This window comes from Halyomorpha halys, unplaced genomic scaffold, assembly GCF_000696795.3.
Source record: "Halyomorpha halys isolate HHAL.00 unplaced genomic scaffold, Hhal_1.1 Scaffold682.1, whole genome shotgun sequence".
Taxonomy (NCBI): Eukaryota; Metazoa; Arthropoda; class Insecta; order Hemiptera; family Pentatomidae; genus Halyomorpha; species Halyomorpha halys.
This window is the reverse complement of record NW_027106326.1, coordinates 424,247-445,282: the sequence shown is the minus strand read 5'-3', so window position 1 is coordinate 445,282 and position 21,036 is coordinate 424,247. Positions and strand designations below refer to the sequence as shown.

The 21,036-nt window shown below is 30.1% G+C and overlaps 1 protein-coding gene across 1 annotated transcript in view; it reads right to left on the bottom strand.

The window, feature by feature from the left end:
- Positions 1 to 6,666: 6,666 nt before the first annotated feature.
- Positions 6,667 to 21,036, bottom strand: part of nvd (neverland) — a 35,051-nt gene continuing 20,681 nt past the window's right edge. The window contains exons 7-9 of the mRNA XM_014427927.1: positions 20,484 to 20,729; positions 14,159 to 14,329; positions 6,667 to 6,908 (exon numbers count right to left, since the gene is read on the bottom strand). Coding sequence (XP_014283413.1) covers positions 6,747 to 6,908; positions 14,159 to 14,329; positions 20,484 to 20,729 — 579 coding nt within the window. The 3' untranslated portion in view covers positions 6,667 to 6,746. The remainder of the gene's footprint in view (positions 6,909 to 14,158; positions 14,330 to 20,483; positions 20,730 to 21,036) is intronic.

The following is a 21,036-nucleotide window of genomic DNA, read 5'->3' as shown; positions in this document are numbered from 1 at the left end:
ACGATCGCTGCGACCGAACAAGACTTTCCACTCTTACATTACTTATACGGATACGTTTAAAATTAGAACTTGTTTCATTATCCCCGCAGTTATCGCACTACCATTGTCATTGAAACATTAATTTATAATGCAATCTGTTGCAAGACATTTCTGGAAAGCCCAGTTATTTTCGTCCCCTAGTTTTGTGCAGATCGGTGGGCTCGTGTGGAAGTTATTGTATTTTTTGTAATTTTCGAAAACAAATCTGAAAAATAAGGATGCGAAAATTATGAATAAAATTGTTTTAATTTTGATTGTTATAAAATTCGTATTATAGGGATCAATAAATTTAAACGAATCAAGGTTCAACTGGGAAGTATGATTGCATCAAGAAAAATGGATTATTTACCATTTTATAGAGACTGCTGTATTTAAAGAAATAAACTTTGAAGAAGCGATTCATGATTTTGTTCATCAAAAATGCTGCCCAAATACAGTGTGTTGTAAAACGCATGAAATGTAAAAACGCATCTCTTGTAATCGCTATTTTTCTTTTATTATTAATTGTCAAATAACTAATAAAGTGATCATTTTAACTAGGGTGCTGTTTATAATCCTAAGTTGTTCAGAAAACAATTTGAAGGGCCCCATCTCTAATTTTGATGCTCCCAAAATCTTAAACTATCAAGGAAAACGGGCCTATAAATAATTTGCTTATTATTTCTTTAAGTGTAGTGTCAATAAGTATCAATTTTGGAAGAGTCTATATAAGAGGAATATGAGATAGCTAGAGTGGGATGTAATGAGAAGATTAAGTATATAGTATTAATAACTAAAAAAAATATTAAAAAATTGTACCAATGTATTTCGTTTATATTATTTTTTGTATTGTATTTTAAGATAGATTAGTATGCAGTATGTTATAGCAACACACTGTATTTGGGCAGCATTGTTTACTATCAATACAGCATTTCTCTCTTTCTCTCTGAGATAGATACAGTGTGCATCCGATTTTGTAAATTTATTATTCAATCTCATTTTTGTGCCCACCTTAATGTGAAATCAAGACATTACGGATCATATGTTACAACATGACGTCACTATGTATAATTACTAGTCAAATTTCATGAGTCTGCCAAGTATAGGTAGGGGGAATAAAAAATGGCGGCTATTTCAAAGCGATAAAAAAAACAATTTTTCATTCGGAGCTCTATATCTCAAAAAGTAGGAACAACACAATAAAACCTAAGAGAACGTCATTTAAAGAAGAGCAAATTTGCTAAAATATGAGCGAGCCCTAATAGAGTTATTTACGTTAAATAGTTTTCGAGATATAGGTTTTTAAAAAGCAACATTTCATAAAAATGTCCTATGGGACGTACTAAAAGATCTGTAGTTAGTGAATTTATTTTGAAAAATCTTTATCTCAAAAACCATTTGACGTACAGATGTCTATTAGCACTCAAATTAAAGCTAGTTTAATGAGGTATAAAGTATTTTATGATGTTTATCTTCGTAGGAGTAATAGCTAACATGAAATTTGCTAAAACAACAACAACTATAAATCAATTTATTTTAGCAAATATCATGAAAACTATTTATAGTCCATTAAACTAGCTTTAATTTGAGTGCTAATAGACATCTGTACGTCACATAGTTCCTGAGATATAGATCTCTCAAAATAAATTAACTAACTACTATTCTTTCAGTAGATTTTTAAAAAAATTTGCTTTTTAAAAAGCTATATCTCGAAAACTATTGGGCGTAAATAGCTCTTTTAGGGCTAATATTTCAGAAAATTTACTCTTCTTTAAATAATGTTCTCTTAGATTTTCTTGTGTTGTTGGTAGTTTTTAAGATATAGAGCTCCGAATGAAAAATTAATGTTTTTTTAAGGTTTTGAAACAGCCGCCATTTTATATTCCCCCTACCTATACTTGGCAGACTCATCAATTTTGACTAGTAATTATACATAGTTTTCATTAAAGTAATCAAAAATTGGGGTTAGATAACTGCCTTTTTTTCTTCCCACTCTTGTACTATGAGAAGATGGCAGCACTTCAGGACGGGACACATCAGCGGAGCAAGAGACGGCGATCGTCGGCCATCACCCTGATCATGAGAAAATGTAAATATAATCTCTCTCCTTTACATGTCCCCTCAGGGATTAAATTTTGTAGAATAATAAAGTAGGTGATTACATTCAATTGTTCAAAATGTCTCACAATTTATTTTACACAACTGTAAACATGTAATAAAGGGCTCCTGGTCGCAAGAAACGTGTCAGGCTTCTGAGATTGCAACCATGAAGTAAATAGAATTTATTGAAAATATGAATTTTATTATTTTTAATTTTCGCTTTTATTTTCGATATTTCCTCTATTATTAGCCACAGAAAGGGTGCAAGGCTCTATAGTTATCTAAAAAGGTTTTACGATTAATTTAAAAAATGCCTGAAACAAAGGTATAGTTGACATCTTCAGAACAATCCAAGTGTGGTTATATACACAATTTTTTCATAAAATAGAAGTGTGTTCGTGAATTAATACAACATAATTTTGCTTAGAACTAGGAATATTAAGCAATAAATATATTTCGATACCGATTTAAAATGAGATTTATATCCTAATGAAAAATTATTTAAAAAAAAAAATAAAGTTCAATTCAAACTTTAGAAGATGTACGCCGGTACTCAATGATTTTTTCCAGATACCCAAACCTAAATTTAGGATTCCATCCAGAGGTGTGCTTCTGGTCAGGGAGAAGTGTTATTTATAGAGTGCAAGATGAGTACACTAGAGGATAACCAAATACTTCAATCTCCTCCTAATATGCCCTTCACTCACCATTTTATTAATATAATTTATTTCAACAATATGGTTGATTTATAAATATTTTAATACTTAAATCATACACTCTACAGGTCGCCTAAAATTCTGTTAAATAAGTAAATATTTCTTAAAATTATTAAAACTAGATTATGCAATTTTATCCCAGTGTCAATTAATCAATTCTGAGAACGCAAAATATAATTGACACTGATAAATAATTATTAGTATTAATGATATCACATTGACTTTATTGTATTTAAATATTATTTAATTTAATATTCTTTAAATCAGTTGTAATACGCGTTCCTAATTTTAAATTATTTTTTAACACTCTAATATTGTTTACTATTATAATTTTTCATTGTAAGTTTTAAATGAGTCAATAACTTAATTTAAAAAAAATAAGTGAATTAAAACATGCATTTTATCTTTTTTTTTTAATGTATAGTTATGTTTGATTTTACTATCATCTTAAACAAAATTAACATGTAAATGATCATCATAAACGATCCCAAAAACATTTATTTGTTTTTACTGTTGTGAATGCACATTGCTTTTTTATTTATGACCATCCAAGATGTTACCTTGCTAAGAAAGATACATTCCTTACCAATTTTTACAGCTAAAGAGATTCTATAATAAAATAACATTTTTTCAGAGTTGATGAACTCTATTATTTTTTTTTACCAGAATTACTTAAATTACTAATTTCAATATATCACTGTAAATATAATCTATAAAAAATAAAAGTATGATTAAAAATATAATATATTCAAATGCATACATTTATCCAACGATAAAAAACAAAAAATCATCATTTTGCAATATAATACCATAAATGATAAAACAATAATAAGAAACATAGCAAACCGAACTGTTAATAATAATAATATCGTTGTCAGGACAACTCAAAAAGTAAAAAAAATAAAAAAATAAATAAATAAAAAAAAAAAATTATTGTCTATATAATTATCTAACAAGGAAAGTATGACCTACTTGACTTGGTATAAGACTTTTAGGTGAACTTATGCTCAAAAAATCCGTTCCTGGAAGTTGGCATGAGTAAAATACTATAAAAATTCTATTGTATATCCCTGGTTCTGGTAGAGTTAGAGAAATTAAGTTAGAACGAAAATATTGCAAAGTGAGAAAACAATATTAATAATAAAATAAGACATCAACATTTTTTACTATTAAGCTAAGTAATAATGTCAAAAAGCCTTCAAAATTCCAGTTGCAGGCCTACCTTCTACGCCACAACCCCTGATGAAGACCTGAAACCCAGGTCGAAACGTCGGCATAAAATAAATAAATATGGTTTTGTTTATTTATGTTGTTCTTTGCTGACCACACCCCCCGACAAACTTCTCCAAACCTTCAAAATATGTTGTTGTTTTTTTTTGTAAAATTCAGTTATTACCAACACTAACCTTAAACATGGACCCAGACTGGGATCCCAAAAAACAGCCATATTTTTTATTTTATTTTATTAAAACGATAAAACAAAAGAAACATTTTTTCTAAAAAATTGGGTAGGCTTGGCCAAAAAAATTTGAAGTTCTTTTCAATGTAGTTTTACAATTTTCTTCAGCTTCACGGGTACAGAAATTTTGGACAAAAACTAAATTGGCCATTTCTATGGATGAGTAAAAATAATTTTTTTAAACCCAAATTATAACCTTGGATTTTTTATTTTAAAACAGTTTTTTTTTTTCAGTATGAAACGTCGGCCTTAAAATCAATTTTCTTCACCATAAAATTCAAACGTGTGCTTAACCTTTAGAATAAGTTAGTTTATTTGGAAGTTATTACTAAAAATGTAAATTATCATACAATCTAATACATGGTAGGTTAAATATAGGTACATGTTTTTGCTTTTTAATGGGTCAGGGGAGAAAAGTTGGAGCCGTATTTTGGGTGGATTAGTTTCGACAATTTTTAATTAATTTTAGTAAAGGTTGACAACTGCCTCTCAACATGGCGGGTGGGCGTGTACTCACCTGGTCGACCATTGATCTTGGTAATATCTAAGCACCATAAAGTAATTTTATGCCAATTTATGCTCAACTAACTTTCACTTAAATTTAATTGATTCTAGTACGTTCCTAATGTAAACTCGAAAACGTCTATTTTCTCCTTTACTTAATTATTAAATTCTTTCATGGTAATTATTTACTATCGCTCCTCCAAAAAAGGACTATTAAAAAATAACTATTTCTTGACCAGACTGTACGTCAATAGGTAAATAGGTTAGTTTATAAAATTAACCACTTTTCAAGAGGGAAAATTTCTTTCCCTTCGCGCTTACTTTTTTTTTCGCTTTAGTTAAAGTTATAATACACGACATCTTTAGGCAGGTCGTTTGCTTCTTCTAACATATAAATATCGAAATTAAATACAGTTTTTATATTTGCGACCAATATTACTCGCGGGTCCTTGTACTTTTTTCGACTATATTTTTGTATTAAATAGCATACATATTAAAAAATAAAAATAATACAGATAGTACAAAATAAAAATATTATATATTGTATATTTATAGCATTATTGAACTCTATAACTAGAAACTCTATAAATGAAACGTTTATTTTATATTTACTTAATACGCTCTTGATCTCCTTCGTAAAATCCTCAATGCTCCTTACTTTGTCACAAATAAAATCATACATTAAGATCTTAATGTTCCCTAAGTAACCGATCTAACCTTAACCAGATATCACTCCTTCCATAATAAACTCCCTAACCACTCAAACCCCCTAGTTTCTAGCCTTGCATCCTCTTCAATTCCTGACAATCCTCCGAGGCGCCTGAAAAGAAGATGGCTACGAGAACTGTCTCATTAGAGTGCTACCAATGGGTAGTTTCTCTACACGCCTGTAACACTCCAATTCAACTGAGATCAAATTTACTAAATGTATTATAATGTTCAGTTGTAAATAGCAATAAATAAATTTTAAAAAAATAAAATATCTTTTCAAAAGGAACTTATATACACATTACCTATATTATGTATACAAATGTAGAACGTTGCTACAATTGTTTGAGGGGGGGGATATAAAGTTTCTTAATTGACAAAATAAATCTAATCTCTATATTAAATATACATCTAATTCTCCTATATTTCAATATTTATTAAGATTCTAATTTTCCCATAGCTATAATTCTGAGGTTTGATATTTAGCTCTTGATCTGCTTTATGGAAATAAATCCGAAGATTCTCTTAAATTTATCGGGTCGACTTAATTAGTCTATCTCCATTAAATTGTTTTTAAATAAGAACTGTTTTACTCCCCTCTTAAAAAATTCCCTATGGAATGGCAGGGTAATTCGTTTTTAAAATGTTGGTATAGCCAGGTCAAGAAGTAATTATTCCACCTTTTTTGTAGGAGTGGAAGTAAATAATTAACTTGTATTTTGTATTTATCCATTGTTTTTAACAACTAAAATGAGAAATTGTAATTTTTTTCAGGTAAACAAAATTAAAATTAAAATATTCAACATTTAAGGTCTTTCATACTAATTCAATGAGCATAACTGATATTAAAGACAACTTTATTGTACATTGATATGACGAATTTGATCAAAAATTTTAAAACCGCTTATGAAAAAATGGTAAAAATACTTCCGCTTACTATATATTTCATATATAGGTAAGTGAAAGCAAAAAAAAAAATCAGGAATTCTGCTAATTAAAAGAATAAAAACAATAAATCAAACAAGTAATTAAATAAAAGCCAAGCACCCTAAGATTTAGAAATTATGGGAAATAATCTTCCTCATTTATAAAATAGGGTAACATTTAAAAAAAAAAAAAAAAATACTTAAATATAAAAATATTTTTATTTTCCTTACTTATTCAACGGTTACATCACATATACATTATATCCAACCACCTATTATCCAGGTAACAATACAATTTTTTGCCATATTTTTTTATTACCAATCCAAACCTTCTTTTGCCATAGCATAAGTTTTACTGTGTTGAGTATAAAACTGCTGATACCAACGCCGAAACCTTGCAATGGATTTGTCTTCGCGAGTGTATATGGGTTGATCAAAGAAGACTTTGTTGTTCCAGACCATAATATCTCTCTCGAACTGCAACAAGATTTGCATTATTGTTGTATGTAAAATCAATCAATTAATACATGCAATTTTATAAATAATATATACCGTTACATTTATTAGGTTTCAACAATAATAAACCTATCATCCCACATCTAGATTATCTTTGGATTCTACAATAGTTACTAACAAATCTTATTATTTTTTTTTTTTTGGTTGATAAAGTTTTAATTTTAGATATAAAGTTTACAATTATATCATACTTTAGAGAAGAAAATGTACAATTTGAAATTAATAAATACCAATATTTGAGTCGTAGGAAACTATTGGGTAGTGTTGGGCAATGAGAAATCTAGGCCCTTTGCAGACCCTCTTCTAACCACAAACTGATTTCAGTGGTCCAGATTATGAAAATTGTTCAAAATATAATTCTTTAGTAGCATGTATGGAAGGCTCGTCTACTTGTTCTACTACCAGGTAGCGCTACTGTACCTGGGGGTGAGCAGAGATAAAATTCCTTAAAAATCTTATCTGTTTTTTTCTTCTGGTTTTATAAATCCAGGGTACTAAGGGGACGTCACTGTGGGAGGGGTAGAATCACGACTTTAGCGTTACTAAAATGCATAACCAATACAAACTTGTATTTTTGAGTCTGAATAGAAAAAAAAAAAATTGTTGTCAAATGTCAACATTCGCAACAGGTAAATGAAAATTGAGTTGGAAAAGTTAATATAGTTCGGAAATACGGTCAAAATTTTGAGGAAGTTTAAGATTTTGTTCCCCCAAATCGTTGTAGCAACACCTCGCCAGACAACAATATCTTATACAAAGTCTTACCTCGTTTATGTTAGGTAAAATTCAGTTGCAGTTTTAAACTTTGTGTGTTAGTAATAGCATGTTCGGAGTTATATCAATTACTTTAGGAGATTGAAGGAAACCTGACTTAAAAGTGCCCCCTAAGGGACGTTTAATAATAAACGCGAGTCTGTCTAAACTACTCAGTGCAGACTACAGATTTTTCTGTGTAGTAATACCAATGAGTCTTCGATCGCGCACTATGTTATGGCAAGCCGGTGGCTCTTCCACGTGGTCTGTTAAACTCTTAATTTTTTTTATTCCAACTCCATACCCGTTGAAACAGGGTCACTACACAATTAGCTTAACTTTATGCTTCATAGTTAAAATAATTTTTTTTTTGTGACATCCATTTTTTAAAAATAATAATCGTTCGAATAACATGTAGCATGAAAGATGCATGTATATCTCAAATTTAAGGCGTGTAAAGCTAGTTACAATTATAAAAAAGAAATACCTGTTTTTCCCGTATTTGCAGCCCGTATGTAACTTTCCAGTAGCCCAAGAAGAGAAAAATAAAAGTTATTTCGCTCCAATTTTGATTTCTTTAATGAAAACTATATGGAGCTTAGAGTAAACATTGATAACTCTGCCTAGCAAGCTAAAGGAATAAAAAATTGTCGGTTGTTCCAGAAGTTACAAAAAATTCATTTTTATGTTCTCTCAAGTAAAGAAAAAATTGCGCGTTGTTTTATGTTTAAAAATAGTTCAATTTTAACCTAGACTATGCAAGGGGTACAGTCAATGTCATTACTACGTAATAAGTAAGTATATTAAATAAGTAATATTGTTATATTATGTTATAATATGTTAAATAAGTAATATTGAAGTATTTAAGGTATAATCCACTCAAGTTTATTTTATTGAAGAAAAAATAAAAGTTTTCGATATATTTTCATTCAGAGCTCTATATTCTTAAAACTACCTTTAGCACTGAAAAACGTCATACAACATTATTTAAAGCAGAGTAAAAGTTCAAAAATATGAGTTCTAATGGAACTAACTACGTTAAATAGTTCTCGATATATAGTTTTTTTTCAAAAATCAGCATTTTTGTCTGATAACTAAACATTAATATTTTAAAAATTTATTTTGGTCAATACCCTGGAAACCGCTGCTCCTATAAAGATAAACGTTATCGACTTAATTATAGGATATTCAATTAGCATTAATTTGGGTGCTAATTGACATCTATATGTCTAATAGTTACTGAGATATAGTTGTTAGTAAACCAAAAGTAATTTCCGAACAACCAGATATAAAAATTTTTCAATCTATTTTAGCCAATATCGTAGAAACTGCAACTCGTACTTCAGCAATTAATAAGGACTGATAGACATTTATATATCGTTCGTTAGAGTAGTAGCTTACATGATGCTTGCCAAATTATATTCACAAAATATTTATCGCTATTTGGAAAACAAATATTGCTTTTTGAAAAACTGTGTATCGGGAACTTTTGAACTTAAGCTCTATACGGGCTCATTTATATAAAATTTATTCCGGTTTGAATATTGTTCTATTAAGTTTTTTTTTAGCGTTGTTGGTAGTTTAAAGATATAGCTCCGAATGGAAAATTAATTGTTTATAATGTTTTGAAACATACGTCATGTTTTATTTTTCCCAATTATGATCGGTAGAATCATAAATTTTGACTGGAAAATATGTATAGTTTTCATTAAATTAATCAAAAATTGGGTTGAAGCAGCTTCCCCCCCCCCCGGGCTTTTGGACTAAAATTCGTAGCGAGTTTTAACCAAACGAGTTAATCGAAATTTCATTTTTGTAGCTAAAACTATTCAATGAGACCACTGGAATATTTTGAGCTCAAAATACGTCTAAAATATTGTAGATTTTTAATCTATCTGTATGAAGATAGATATAATGATGTTTTAAGCAAACAGCTCAGTTTGAGTGTTTTTTAATTTATAATTTAATTTTGAAAATTATTCAGTGAGGTGAAAGATCTGAAACCATTATAGTTCAAAATACTAAAACTCATTAAATACAGGAATGATTAAATGTAGGAATACAACTTTTTAACAATTTTTAAGTTTAATACTTTAAATTACTTGATGAGATCTCGTAAATGTTTCGAAAACAATTTTTAACCCAAGAAACTGAAAAACATATGCGTTTAGCCATACCGATGGATATCTAATTATTTACGTTTGAAGCTTAAAATAGTCAGTGGTATTCCGTGAACAACAATTAAATTAAACAATTTGAGCTCAAAATACTAAACAAATTTATTATATTTCAAGTATTATCGAATTTTTGTTTTTTTCATATCATATCATATATGAAATGTTAGATCATAGATTATACGATCTAACATTTCATATCATATCATATATGAAATATTAGATCATAGATTATACGATCTAACATTTGATATTAAAATTTGATAATTTTCTTTTTGGAAGACAGAGATATTATCTTTGAGTGGTGGGGACAGATTCTGAGACCATATATGGCGAAGCGAAGCGCGTATGTATCAGATGACGTTTTATAAATTAAGGATGGGGATACTAGAAAAAATAAATAGTAGAAAGAATAAAGGGAAAGTAGAACGTGAAAAATAAAAATTATAGTGAGGAAAAATTCTATTGCGTTAGGGAGAACTTTTGCGTTCTTGAATCTTATTGCATGGTGCGCAGAAATAAAAACATTTTCAATTGGGATAAGACTTAGGGTATATTAAATTGTTTTTGAGCTAGTCTTATCAAACAAACACGCATATTGTTGTATTGCGCAAAAATTCGAACACAGATATTATATAACAAGACTTGATTATTTTGTCACAAAGGCGCTTAAAACGTATTTCCGTTTGCTATGTTTTAATGGCTCAGTATTCACTTGTACTTGAGTAGTCACATCCCCTTACGGATTATAACTAGTCGGACGTCATCTGTGAGATGCCTGTTATTCTTTTTAATATCAACCGATCGATGAAGGGATTATACAAAATCTCTGTACAACATTACTGAATAAAGCTTTGTATTAGTTTGAAGAAAAAAAAGTAATAAAATAAACATCTAAACTCAAGGTTTTTAATTAAATCTTTGTATATTTATTTTTACTTTTATTTTATTGTTTTATGAATTATTCATGTTCATAAATTTTTTTTTTATCAAAACAAAATAATAGGAGAAAGTCATACAAGAATAAATGTATTCGAAAGTAAGATGTTTTTATATTATTATTATACTCTGTTATATGAAGGTTTTTCTACTTTTATTAATTTTCTTCAGGATTTACTTTCATATTTAACCTTTTCAGAGCCGAGAACGTAACACTTGAAACTACTGCTTTTCTGATAAAATCTGCTCCCAACACCACCTATATTTTCTTTTTCACTTAAAATTGTGTAAAACGTTCTATAAGCTTCATAGTAACATGATACAAACATGTGGAGAATCTACCCATTGATAGAACTCCAATAACATTTCTAGAGGAGATCTTGAGGCCATCTTCTTTTCAGACGCCTTGGAGGATTATTAGGTAATGAAGGAGAAGCCAGGTTAGAAACGAGTTGGTTTGGGTGGTTGGGATGTTTATCATGGAAGGATTGGTATCTGGTTCTGGCCAAATCGGCAACATATGGGATATTGAGGTCCTGATGGATGATTTGATTTGTGACAAAGTAAGGAGCATTAAGGATTTTGGACTGTAAGGATTGGATTCGGGAGGAATTTGATGGTTTAGTGGAGCCCCAAAGTTCAACTCCGTATGTCCAGGGTCCTGTTGCATAATAAAGTACAAATTAATGCTATTAAACTTTTAGTTTGTATTAGGTACAATTTCACTGACTTAAACAATTCTGCCAGATAATTTTTTACTTTTAAACTCATGTATTATCACTAATTGTTTTATGGCATTGAAATGCATAAGACGAACCATGACCATAGCCGAAAAGAACTTTTTAAATTATAATGCAAAATTTAAAATTCCAAGGTAGTGTAACAACATTTCTTTTGGCAACTTCAAAACTTAAATGCAAATATATTTTTACCATATGGAGTTCATAGTATTAAAGGAGTATTGAAAATAATTTTATTTAAAATTAAGCTTTAGGATATTTCATTGTTGGCTCAGGCCATGATCATATAGTCATTGGTATAAATCTATTGTCATCTAAAAAAGTTATTTGAAAAGAATTTATGTTTTCTTTCTTTCTTTCTTCTTCATTTTAGTTCTTGTAGAAAGTTTTTGAAGAAGGTACAAAATACCGTTTTTTAAAGAAAAAATTTTTAACTTTACCGGTGGCTCCTGGGAATAGAAACGTGAAATGGTCCTAACAATGAAAGGATCAAAATTATTAGAATAAAATAAAAACAAATATTCTATACCAAAATTCATAACTATATGAGAAATGGTCGGGCAGAAGATGGTCAATAATGACACATAAATAATAAAGACAAATAAATAAAACTCATTGTACTGCCTGAACTTCAGGCCTTCATCGGGGTTGATAACTAAAACGAGATAACAACCATAATTTTGAGGTAAAAGCTAAACGCTACATTGTATCATGTATATTGTTTTCTTTCGCAAATTTCAGTATTGTCTGATTTTTAATTATTTTTTATTTAGTTTTTGTTTATAATATTTTCAATATTAGTTATCTTTTTATAAAATTCTTATCTTTGCAATATTATATTTTGTCTTCTTTTAGTATCATTTGCTATTCACTTATTTCTTTTTGTACTATTTCTTAGTTCGTTTGATATATATTATTTTCTCTAAATTATGCTTGTTATCTCGCTTATTTTAGTCCTAATGAAGGCCTGAAATTCAGGCCGAAATGTCGGCACACATAATTTTTTACTTATTTTTGTTTATCATTACTGACCATCTTCTTCTCATATTTTATTTACGGTTGACTACAAACACCTAGTTGTTGAATTATATCTATCTATACACAAGCATAAAGTACAAAAATGGAATTAACTGCGTTATAATGCACTGGGCTGGATTAGATATTTGGAGTGGTGCAGCAAGCGAACTAAAACGGTCCCTGGCCATACGACCGATAAGCATCTCCTCTACTTCACTAAATAGGAGACTAGTTTCTATGTTTAGCACCAACATCATTTCTGCATACATTTCAATGAGCAGTTGTGCCAAGTTTGAGCTTGAGTAGCAACAATAGACATATTTGTAGTCCAAACCCTTTTGTAAACAATCCAAAATAAAATAAATGACAAAAGGCGATAAGCGTTCAAAATATACTAATGACTGGTATATTTTGAACGCTTATCGCCCTTTGTCATTGGTAAAAAATAAAATTATAATACAGTGAAACTTCTTTTAACAGACACCTCTTTAAAACGGAACCCCTCTTAATGGACAATTTTACTAAGATCACAGCCAAAGAGTTACAAATTTAATACATTTGAACCCCTCTATCTATTAAGGAACCCTTCCACTCCCGATGCAGATTATTATTATTATTATTGGCGCGACAGACCGTAGAGGTCCAAGGCCTCGCGCGATGTTCTTAGGAAATACATCGCGCGTTTCATAACGTGGTTTTCATAGGATGGGTTTTTCACTCTCACGTCTATCTTTGAGAGTGCCTTGCTATGCTTGAAAAAATCCCGGATAGGGTCGGGGACTCGAACTCAGAACCTTTGGGTTAGCAAACAGGCGCATTACCATGCTGCTACCGTCACCCATATGTAGATACCAATTTTATTTCCAATCAGAACTTTTCATCTCTCGATTCTATAATTGACAGATTTCGATGGGATTAAGAGATATTTAGTTAATGTGTAGCCATATCAATTTATACACAGATCATTCAATGCAAAAAAAAATTAGACCACTCCCTTAAAATCTGAGCTAATTTACTTTTCAAAATACATATAATCAAATTTGGCACCATAGTCAAAGGTTGGCCCTCGGAATGCAGCATACTCTCCACCCATTTTTTTTCACGGCCAACCCTAATTTGACACGTCTCCACATGATTTTACTTGTAACTGCACATTCATTGACTGGAGTACTTTGCAATTTCATGCAGAACCTATTTACTCCTTCCGTCTTTAAGCATTCTGCACTCCGATGTTCATTCAAAAGCAGGTGTTTCTTTTTTGTACGGTTTATTCACTGCTGAAGTTTCATAATTACTTCATAATGTATGCATTAATATCATACCCTCTATAGGATCTCACATCATTTACACAGCTGATGTTTTGGTGAATACCAATGTATGATCAATTTGACTTGTTGAGGCACCTTCCAGTTCTTCCTAACCTGCGCCTTAAAGTCTCAAGACAATTTTTATGTCATGGTAAGGACAGGAGTTACATGAATTTTCTAGCTGTTCATAGGATTATAATTATAAATTATACAATTTATCTGGCTAAAAAATTATATCCAACGGTTATATCATAAATTATCTATGGTACTATTGAACTCACCATATATGCCTCTGACAAGAAAAAAAATCGAGTGAATGGCATTAAATATGCTGGAGAATACACCCTGTGGATCACTTTTTGGACTAACGGCTCCACTGGAGTTATCACCTGCAGCAGAGTGACGGACCCAAATCCAGCGTCAACCTTAAGCACTACGTATCCTGGTCCTGTCTGTCAACAATTAATTAAATTTTACAATTAATGAAACATTACCTCAATTATTAGTTAGTTAGAGAAAAACATATAAGGATATGTTTATAAGTAATATATATTATAGTATATACAATGAAATATATATTAATGCATGTTGAGTTTCTCATGATTTGGAATTTAAAAAAGAAAATGGCGAAGAAAGTTAATTATGAAACATGAAAGCCTATAATGAGTAATAATTTTGAAAAATTGTATTGCTATTACTAAAAATGACAATTAAAAATTATTGAAATGTTCAGGGCAAGTAGTAAAGCAATTTCAAAAGATTCTACAATTCTTATTGAATAGTTTATATATTTCATATTTTATAATATTATATGTAATGCGTTTACAAATAAGTTTCCACCGTTTTACAAACGATGCCTCCACCAGATGGTTAAATTGAAATTATCAGCTGTTAAACGTAATATCGTAAGTTTCATCATCTAGTAACAACATAAACTTGATGTAATGATGACTCCTTATTAGCATCACATAATCTTTTTCGTGTGAAAATATTAAGTTTTGTGCTAAATAAGTGTTTTTTGATTTGCTTCTTTAATGTTAAGATATTTAAAAAATAATCGTTTGCTTGAAGAAGCCTAGAGTGAGACTGCATTAAGTGAGAGGAGTGTGTTTGTAACTGGTTTCAAAAGTTTAAAAAAGGTGAGTTTGAGGTGAAAGAAAATGAACACAAAAGAAGGTCGAAAGTGTGTGATGACACAGAATTGGAATTATTGGAGCAAGATTCCTCCCAAACGCATTTAAAAAGGAAATTTGCATTTATATTGGGAATGAATCAACAAGCAGTTTTAAATCGTTGGGAATGATTCAAAAACAAGGAAATTGAGTCCCACCTTTACTTTAGCAGAGAGAGGGCGAACGCCGATTTTGCATTAGTAAATTGCTCCTTGCTAGGCATAACAAAAAGTCTTTTGCATCGTATTTTTACTAGTGATGAAAAATGGATCAACTACGATAACACAAAGAAGAGAAATTCATGTGAACCACCTAGCCACGCTTCAAAATCCACAGCAAAATCGAATATTCAATGGAAAACTAATGCTCTGTATTTGGTGGGATCGGCTTAGTTTCGTTTATTGTGAGTAGCTTAAACTCAGCAAAACCATTACAAGAGCTCACTACCAAAAATAGTTAATGAGGTTGAGTCAAGCAATTAAGGAAAACGCGGCCATTACTACTCCAGACACAACAAAATTATCCTCCTGCGTTTTAATACTTGTCCGAATGTTGCGGCGTCGGTCATAACCTGTTTGGAAACACTTAATTGGTCCTACCCCATTATGTTTTACTCCACCCACGGTATTCACCAGACATTGTACCTTCCGATTATCACTTGTTTCGGTCGATTGCATATATTCTCTTTACATAATATGAAGATACCAAGAAATGGGTCGATTCGTGGATAAGCCTCAAAAAAGTGAAAAGTTCCTCCAGTGGTATCAGAATGCTGCTTGAAAGATGAAAAACGATTGTGACTAGTAATGAAATTAAAGGTAATGTACCATTTAGTATAAGAGCCCGGTGAAAAAAAAAAATTCAGTTATTTCACCTCTAGTTTTTATTACTTAAATGAAAACTATGTATCTTATTGGTCAAAATTGATGAGTCTGCTAAGGATAGAGAGAGGAAATAAATGGCGGTTCTTTCAAAACGTTAAAAAAAAATTAATTTATCATTTCTGAGCTTCATATCTTTAAAACTACCAAAAACATTAGAAAACCTAATAGAACCTCATTTAAAGTGGAGTAAATTGGCTAAAATGTGAGTCACGCTAGAGCTTTTTATGTTCAGTAGTTACCGAGACACAGTATTTTAAAAAGCAGCATTTCATAACGAACTAACGGAAATCCGTAGCTAGTGAATTTATTTTAGGAAATAAATATCTCAGGAAATATTTCACGCAAAAATGTCTATTAGCACTCAAATAAAGGCTAGTTTAATGATCTATAAAGTAGTTTATAAAATTTATCTTCGTAGTTTTTATGATATTTGACAAAATAAATTCACAAAATGTCAGTTTTAAGTTGTTTGGATAAAAGTTTTGGATTTTCAGGAAATATTATAAGTTATATTACCATATTATTATTATTCATGCCGTTTTTCAATTTCAGGCGCTTTTTAAATATTGCTCGATTAAACTATCTTAAAGTCTCCTCTTACCGTTTTAAGCTAATATTTCAAAAGTGATATAGGACCGTCGCTCCCCGAGGGTCTTAGCGGGGTGGGTCCGGCAGGGAAGGATTGCCTTTTTTGTGTGTGTTATGCTATATTAGTACTCAAATAAAAGGTAGTTTAATGCCCTTAAAGCATTTTATTAGCTTTTTTTTTTGTAGGAACAGTAGTATTCATGAAATTTGCTAAAATAAATTGGTTTCTTGTTGTCCGAACAAATTTTCAAATGAAAAATTCATATTAATATGCAAATATCATAACAATAACTGCTCATAGATAGATAAAGTCAGAAAATGCTTTATAGTACATTCAACTAGCTTTAATTTGAGGAAAACTACTAACTCTTACGAAGATAAATCCGCTAGGAGCTCTTATGCATTTAATATGACTTTAAATAGGGCTGCTCACAATCCTATATTTATAGCATTTAACATGGTAAAACAATTTTCTGCCCAGCCGGATTCGAACTCGTGTCCTTAGAGTCAGTAGCCACGCGCTTTACCCCGTGGCTACCGCGCCCTCACCGATATTGACTAGTAACTATAAATAGTTTTCATTAATTGAATAAACCATTAGTGTGAAATAATCTTGGACCCTTACTTCACGTTGAATTTTTGATAGAAAATGGTGGAAACTTATTTGTACTCCTATATAAATATGTTAGAAAAATAGTCTTGAAATACTAACACAATAAATTTCACAATACATATTGACTATGGTCCCATTTTAAGCTGGGAATTTCAATATAGTGTTTTCTGTACAAATTAGAGCTTTTCACTCGATTAGGAATTGATAGCTACAAAACCGTAATTTTAATATGCAGCAAAGTGAATTAAACAATCTTTTTCCCATAATAACAAATATAGTTTAACAAAAAAATTAGAAAACTCCCCTGTTCTATGAGAATCGATTTTAAGCTGAGGTCTGTTACAGAGTAAGCTGAAATGATAGTGAAGTGAAATCTTACTTATACATTTTTGAAAAAAAAATTGTATCTAGTTTACTCCCACAAAATTTGGAATTAACTAACTCAAATAAATTTTTAGATTTCATTTCTTATCAGCAAAAAATTTTATTTATAATAAAATCTTTTACATAACTGATTCCTCCATTACCCCTCCTAAATAGATATAGTAAGTTCAAACACACTTTATGAAGAGAATTTCAACAACTTTCCGGTGGTGTAAGTGGAACATAATTACCTTAAATAGTTTTTAAGTAATCGCTCACCGTTCAACAAAAAATTACAATAAAAAACACAAAACTTATTTTCTTGTTTTTTGGAAGGAATCGTACATTTGTCACTATGAATGTTTTCGTTGTAACTGAGGCATAGAATCACCTCCTGGCCTATTGTCCCGAGATTATGATACACCCTGTATAATATTAATTAAAAAATAAAACAATTTCATAAATAATATTTTCTAACAGGAAGGATTTGAAAGTGTGTAATTTCACTGACATATAAATGTGAGAACAAAATATGAATTTATTTTTTCAGCAAAAAGACTAATTCACAATTGTTTTAATGTTAAATAAAAAATACATTTTTTAATTGTAGGAAGATGGTTTGGGTATTTTTTTTATTTGATGTAATCCATTTAAAAATTAAATGTTTATAGCTATATTCATTAGTCTTATCTAAGAATATGTTTCATTGTAATTACAACGATGTAATGATTCTTAATTTAATGATTTTTTTTTATATCCCCTTAAACCAGCACCAAATTCCAAATGAAGCTTTCAATGAAAAATACAGCGTTATTTTAATATAACGAATACAACATCTATATATGAATATTAAACATGTATATGTATAGACATTAAAGGTGGCTGAGATAAAAGAGTGGCAACGCGCCAGTCTACCATCTCAAAGGTTGTGAGATCGAGTCCCGGTCCCACCCAGGCTTTTTTCAAGCATAAAATAATACAAAACTCACTCACAACCTCCCTCGGGCATTTCTGAGGCCCGTTAGCCAATGGGTTGCACTCACAAAAAATTAGCGTGGGAGTGACGTACCCACCCTACGAAAAAACCACGTCAAGAAACGGGTTATGTATTTCCTAATATATTGCGCGAGGACTAAGACCTCCATGGTCTGTCGCCCATATAATAATAATATATATTAACACCTGTGTAAATATATGAATGAAAATTTTCTGAGTAATTAAATATTATAATTATTAAATTTCGATCAAAATGATTAAGGAAAAACGTTTTGGGCCCCCAAAAAATATTAATAATTTAGTAATTAAACATGAACCATGCTAAAAGAACAATCAACTACAATAAAGTAGGTTATAAAAAATCTCAGTATAACGAATTTAAAAATCTCTAAGAAAAAACAATTTATCTTTGTGCAAAGAATTTTAGCTACAGTATCCTTTTATAGTGAAAATTACACCCAAACAACACATTGTCTACGTTTCCACCACAGTTTATAGTAAATTAAACTAGCTTTAATTTGAGTTCTAATATACATATATACGTCACATAGTTCCTGAGATATTGATTTCTCAAAATAAATTCACAAACTAATCTTTCAGTACATTTCTCTAAAATGTTGCTTTTTAAAAAGCTATATCTCGAGCATCATTGAACCTAAATAGCTCTATTAGGGCTCATATTTTAGTAAATTTACTCTATTTTAAATAATGTTCTCTTAGGTTTTCTAGTGTTGTTTGTGGTTTTAAAGATATAGAGCTTGGAAAGAAAAAAAATTTTTTTTTAACATTTGAAACAGTTGCCATTTTTTATTACCCCTATCTATACTTGGCAGAATGATCAATTTCGACTAGTATTTATACATAGCTTTCATTAAAGTATTCAAAAATTGGGCTGAAATAACTGCCTTTTTTTTCTTTCCCGGCTCTTGTACTTTAAGTGAAAAGTGTGTGATACGCCACCGTACTTTATATGTAATTTCAGCGAAGTAATTTACAATATACAGTAAGTACAATTATGTTCCTGGATTTGAAAAATAACACTGTACATATTACGTACTTGTACATATTCCAACTACGATAAGTTTATTATCTTCTGTACTGTACATATTCAATTCTTTAAAAGAAATTAAAATTCATACAATTCGTTATATAGGCGTTGATAAATTAATATTTAAACACCAATGTAACTAATTTTTAACCATCCAAACCTCGATATAAAAATGAACCTCAGTATAGTAAATATATGGATATAACGATTTTTTTTTTTAAATTCCTTGATAATCATTATACCGAGGTTACCCTACTATTCCAGTATATAGCCAATTTTAATGCCTCTCATTCCCCACAAAATAATAAAAAACATTTTTTAAACGATCTTGTACAATAATACAGGTAAATGAGAAAAACCAAAGGATTGCGAAGGATGAACAGGATTGCTAAATGATAAACAGTTTTAAAAAGTTAAAATGAGTTTAGCTACATGGGCTCACTCGGAAATTTTATGGTATTAAGTTTTTGTGAAGTGAGAACATTTCTTTAATTGCTAACTTGATTTAGCTACACAACCGTCGGTCGTACATTAAAAAAAAACTTGAATGAAATTAGTATTCAGTCTTATCGTTTAAAATACTCTAATGTAGTTTCAGTTTTTTTGGAAAAAAATGAAAAAGTGAAATAATTTCTCTTGTTTAGTATTTTTTGGAACGCTAAATGTTTGAATATTTCAAATGCTAAGCCACTCGAAAAACATATATAAATAAATAAAAAAAAAAACATTAATTTGATTTTGCCCAGGTGCGTGGCTTGTTTTTCTAACGTTTTACTTGGCCAAAAGGTGAACCATTCAGGCAGTGAATGTTGACTAACCAATTTAATATCGGATTCGTTAATAATTTTAACGAATATTTTTATTTATTTTTAACTGAGATACTTAAATTCCTTATAAATATGATATCCTTATACAAGAAAAGAGTTTTGACTCCTTGATTACCTGCAAAGCAAAAATACGGCATTTTGCAATTTTAATTCTATCGAAGAGTGTAATATGGTGCTCCAGGACAGACGTAGCTGTATGCTGCTTCCCGTTTTCGTTACAAGGCTCCCATACAGCTTGCCATTTGTGTTTGAAAAATTTGAACAGTGTCTTTTCTTGATAACGAATATCTCCACCGCTAAAGGCAGCTGATTCGTGGATTGCCGTAAAGTGCGTTATATCACTCCCATTTTCAGGTACATCCTAAAAAAATATATTTTTAATCATTAGCTCATTGCTTAAACTAAGTCCTTGACAAAGTGACAATAATCCATGTTGTGAAGTGGAACAATTCTTAAAGCGGGAATTTTGATAAAATGCTAAAAGCAAACCAAATATTATAATAATAAATAATGAATTGATGATATTATTTTTCATTTTAAAGCCTTAGATTAAACTATATTTTTTTTAAAAATATTAATTGATAAATTTATTTATTGATAGATATTACAATCTGCCACACAATTGTGGGCAATAGGCAATAGTGATGAATGATCTCATACATACTAAA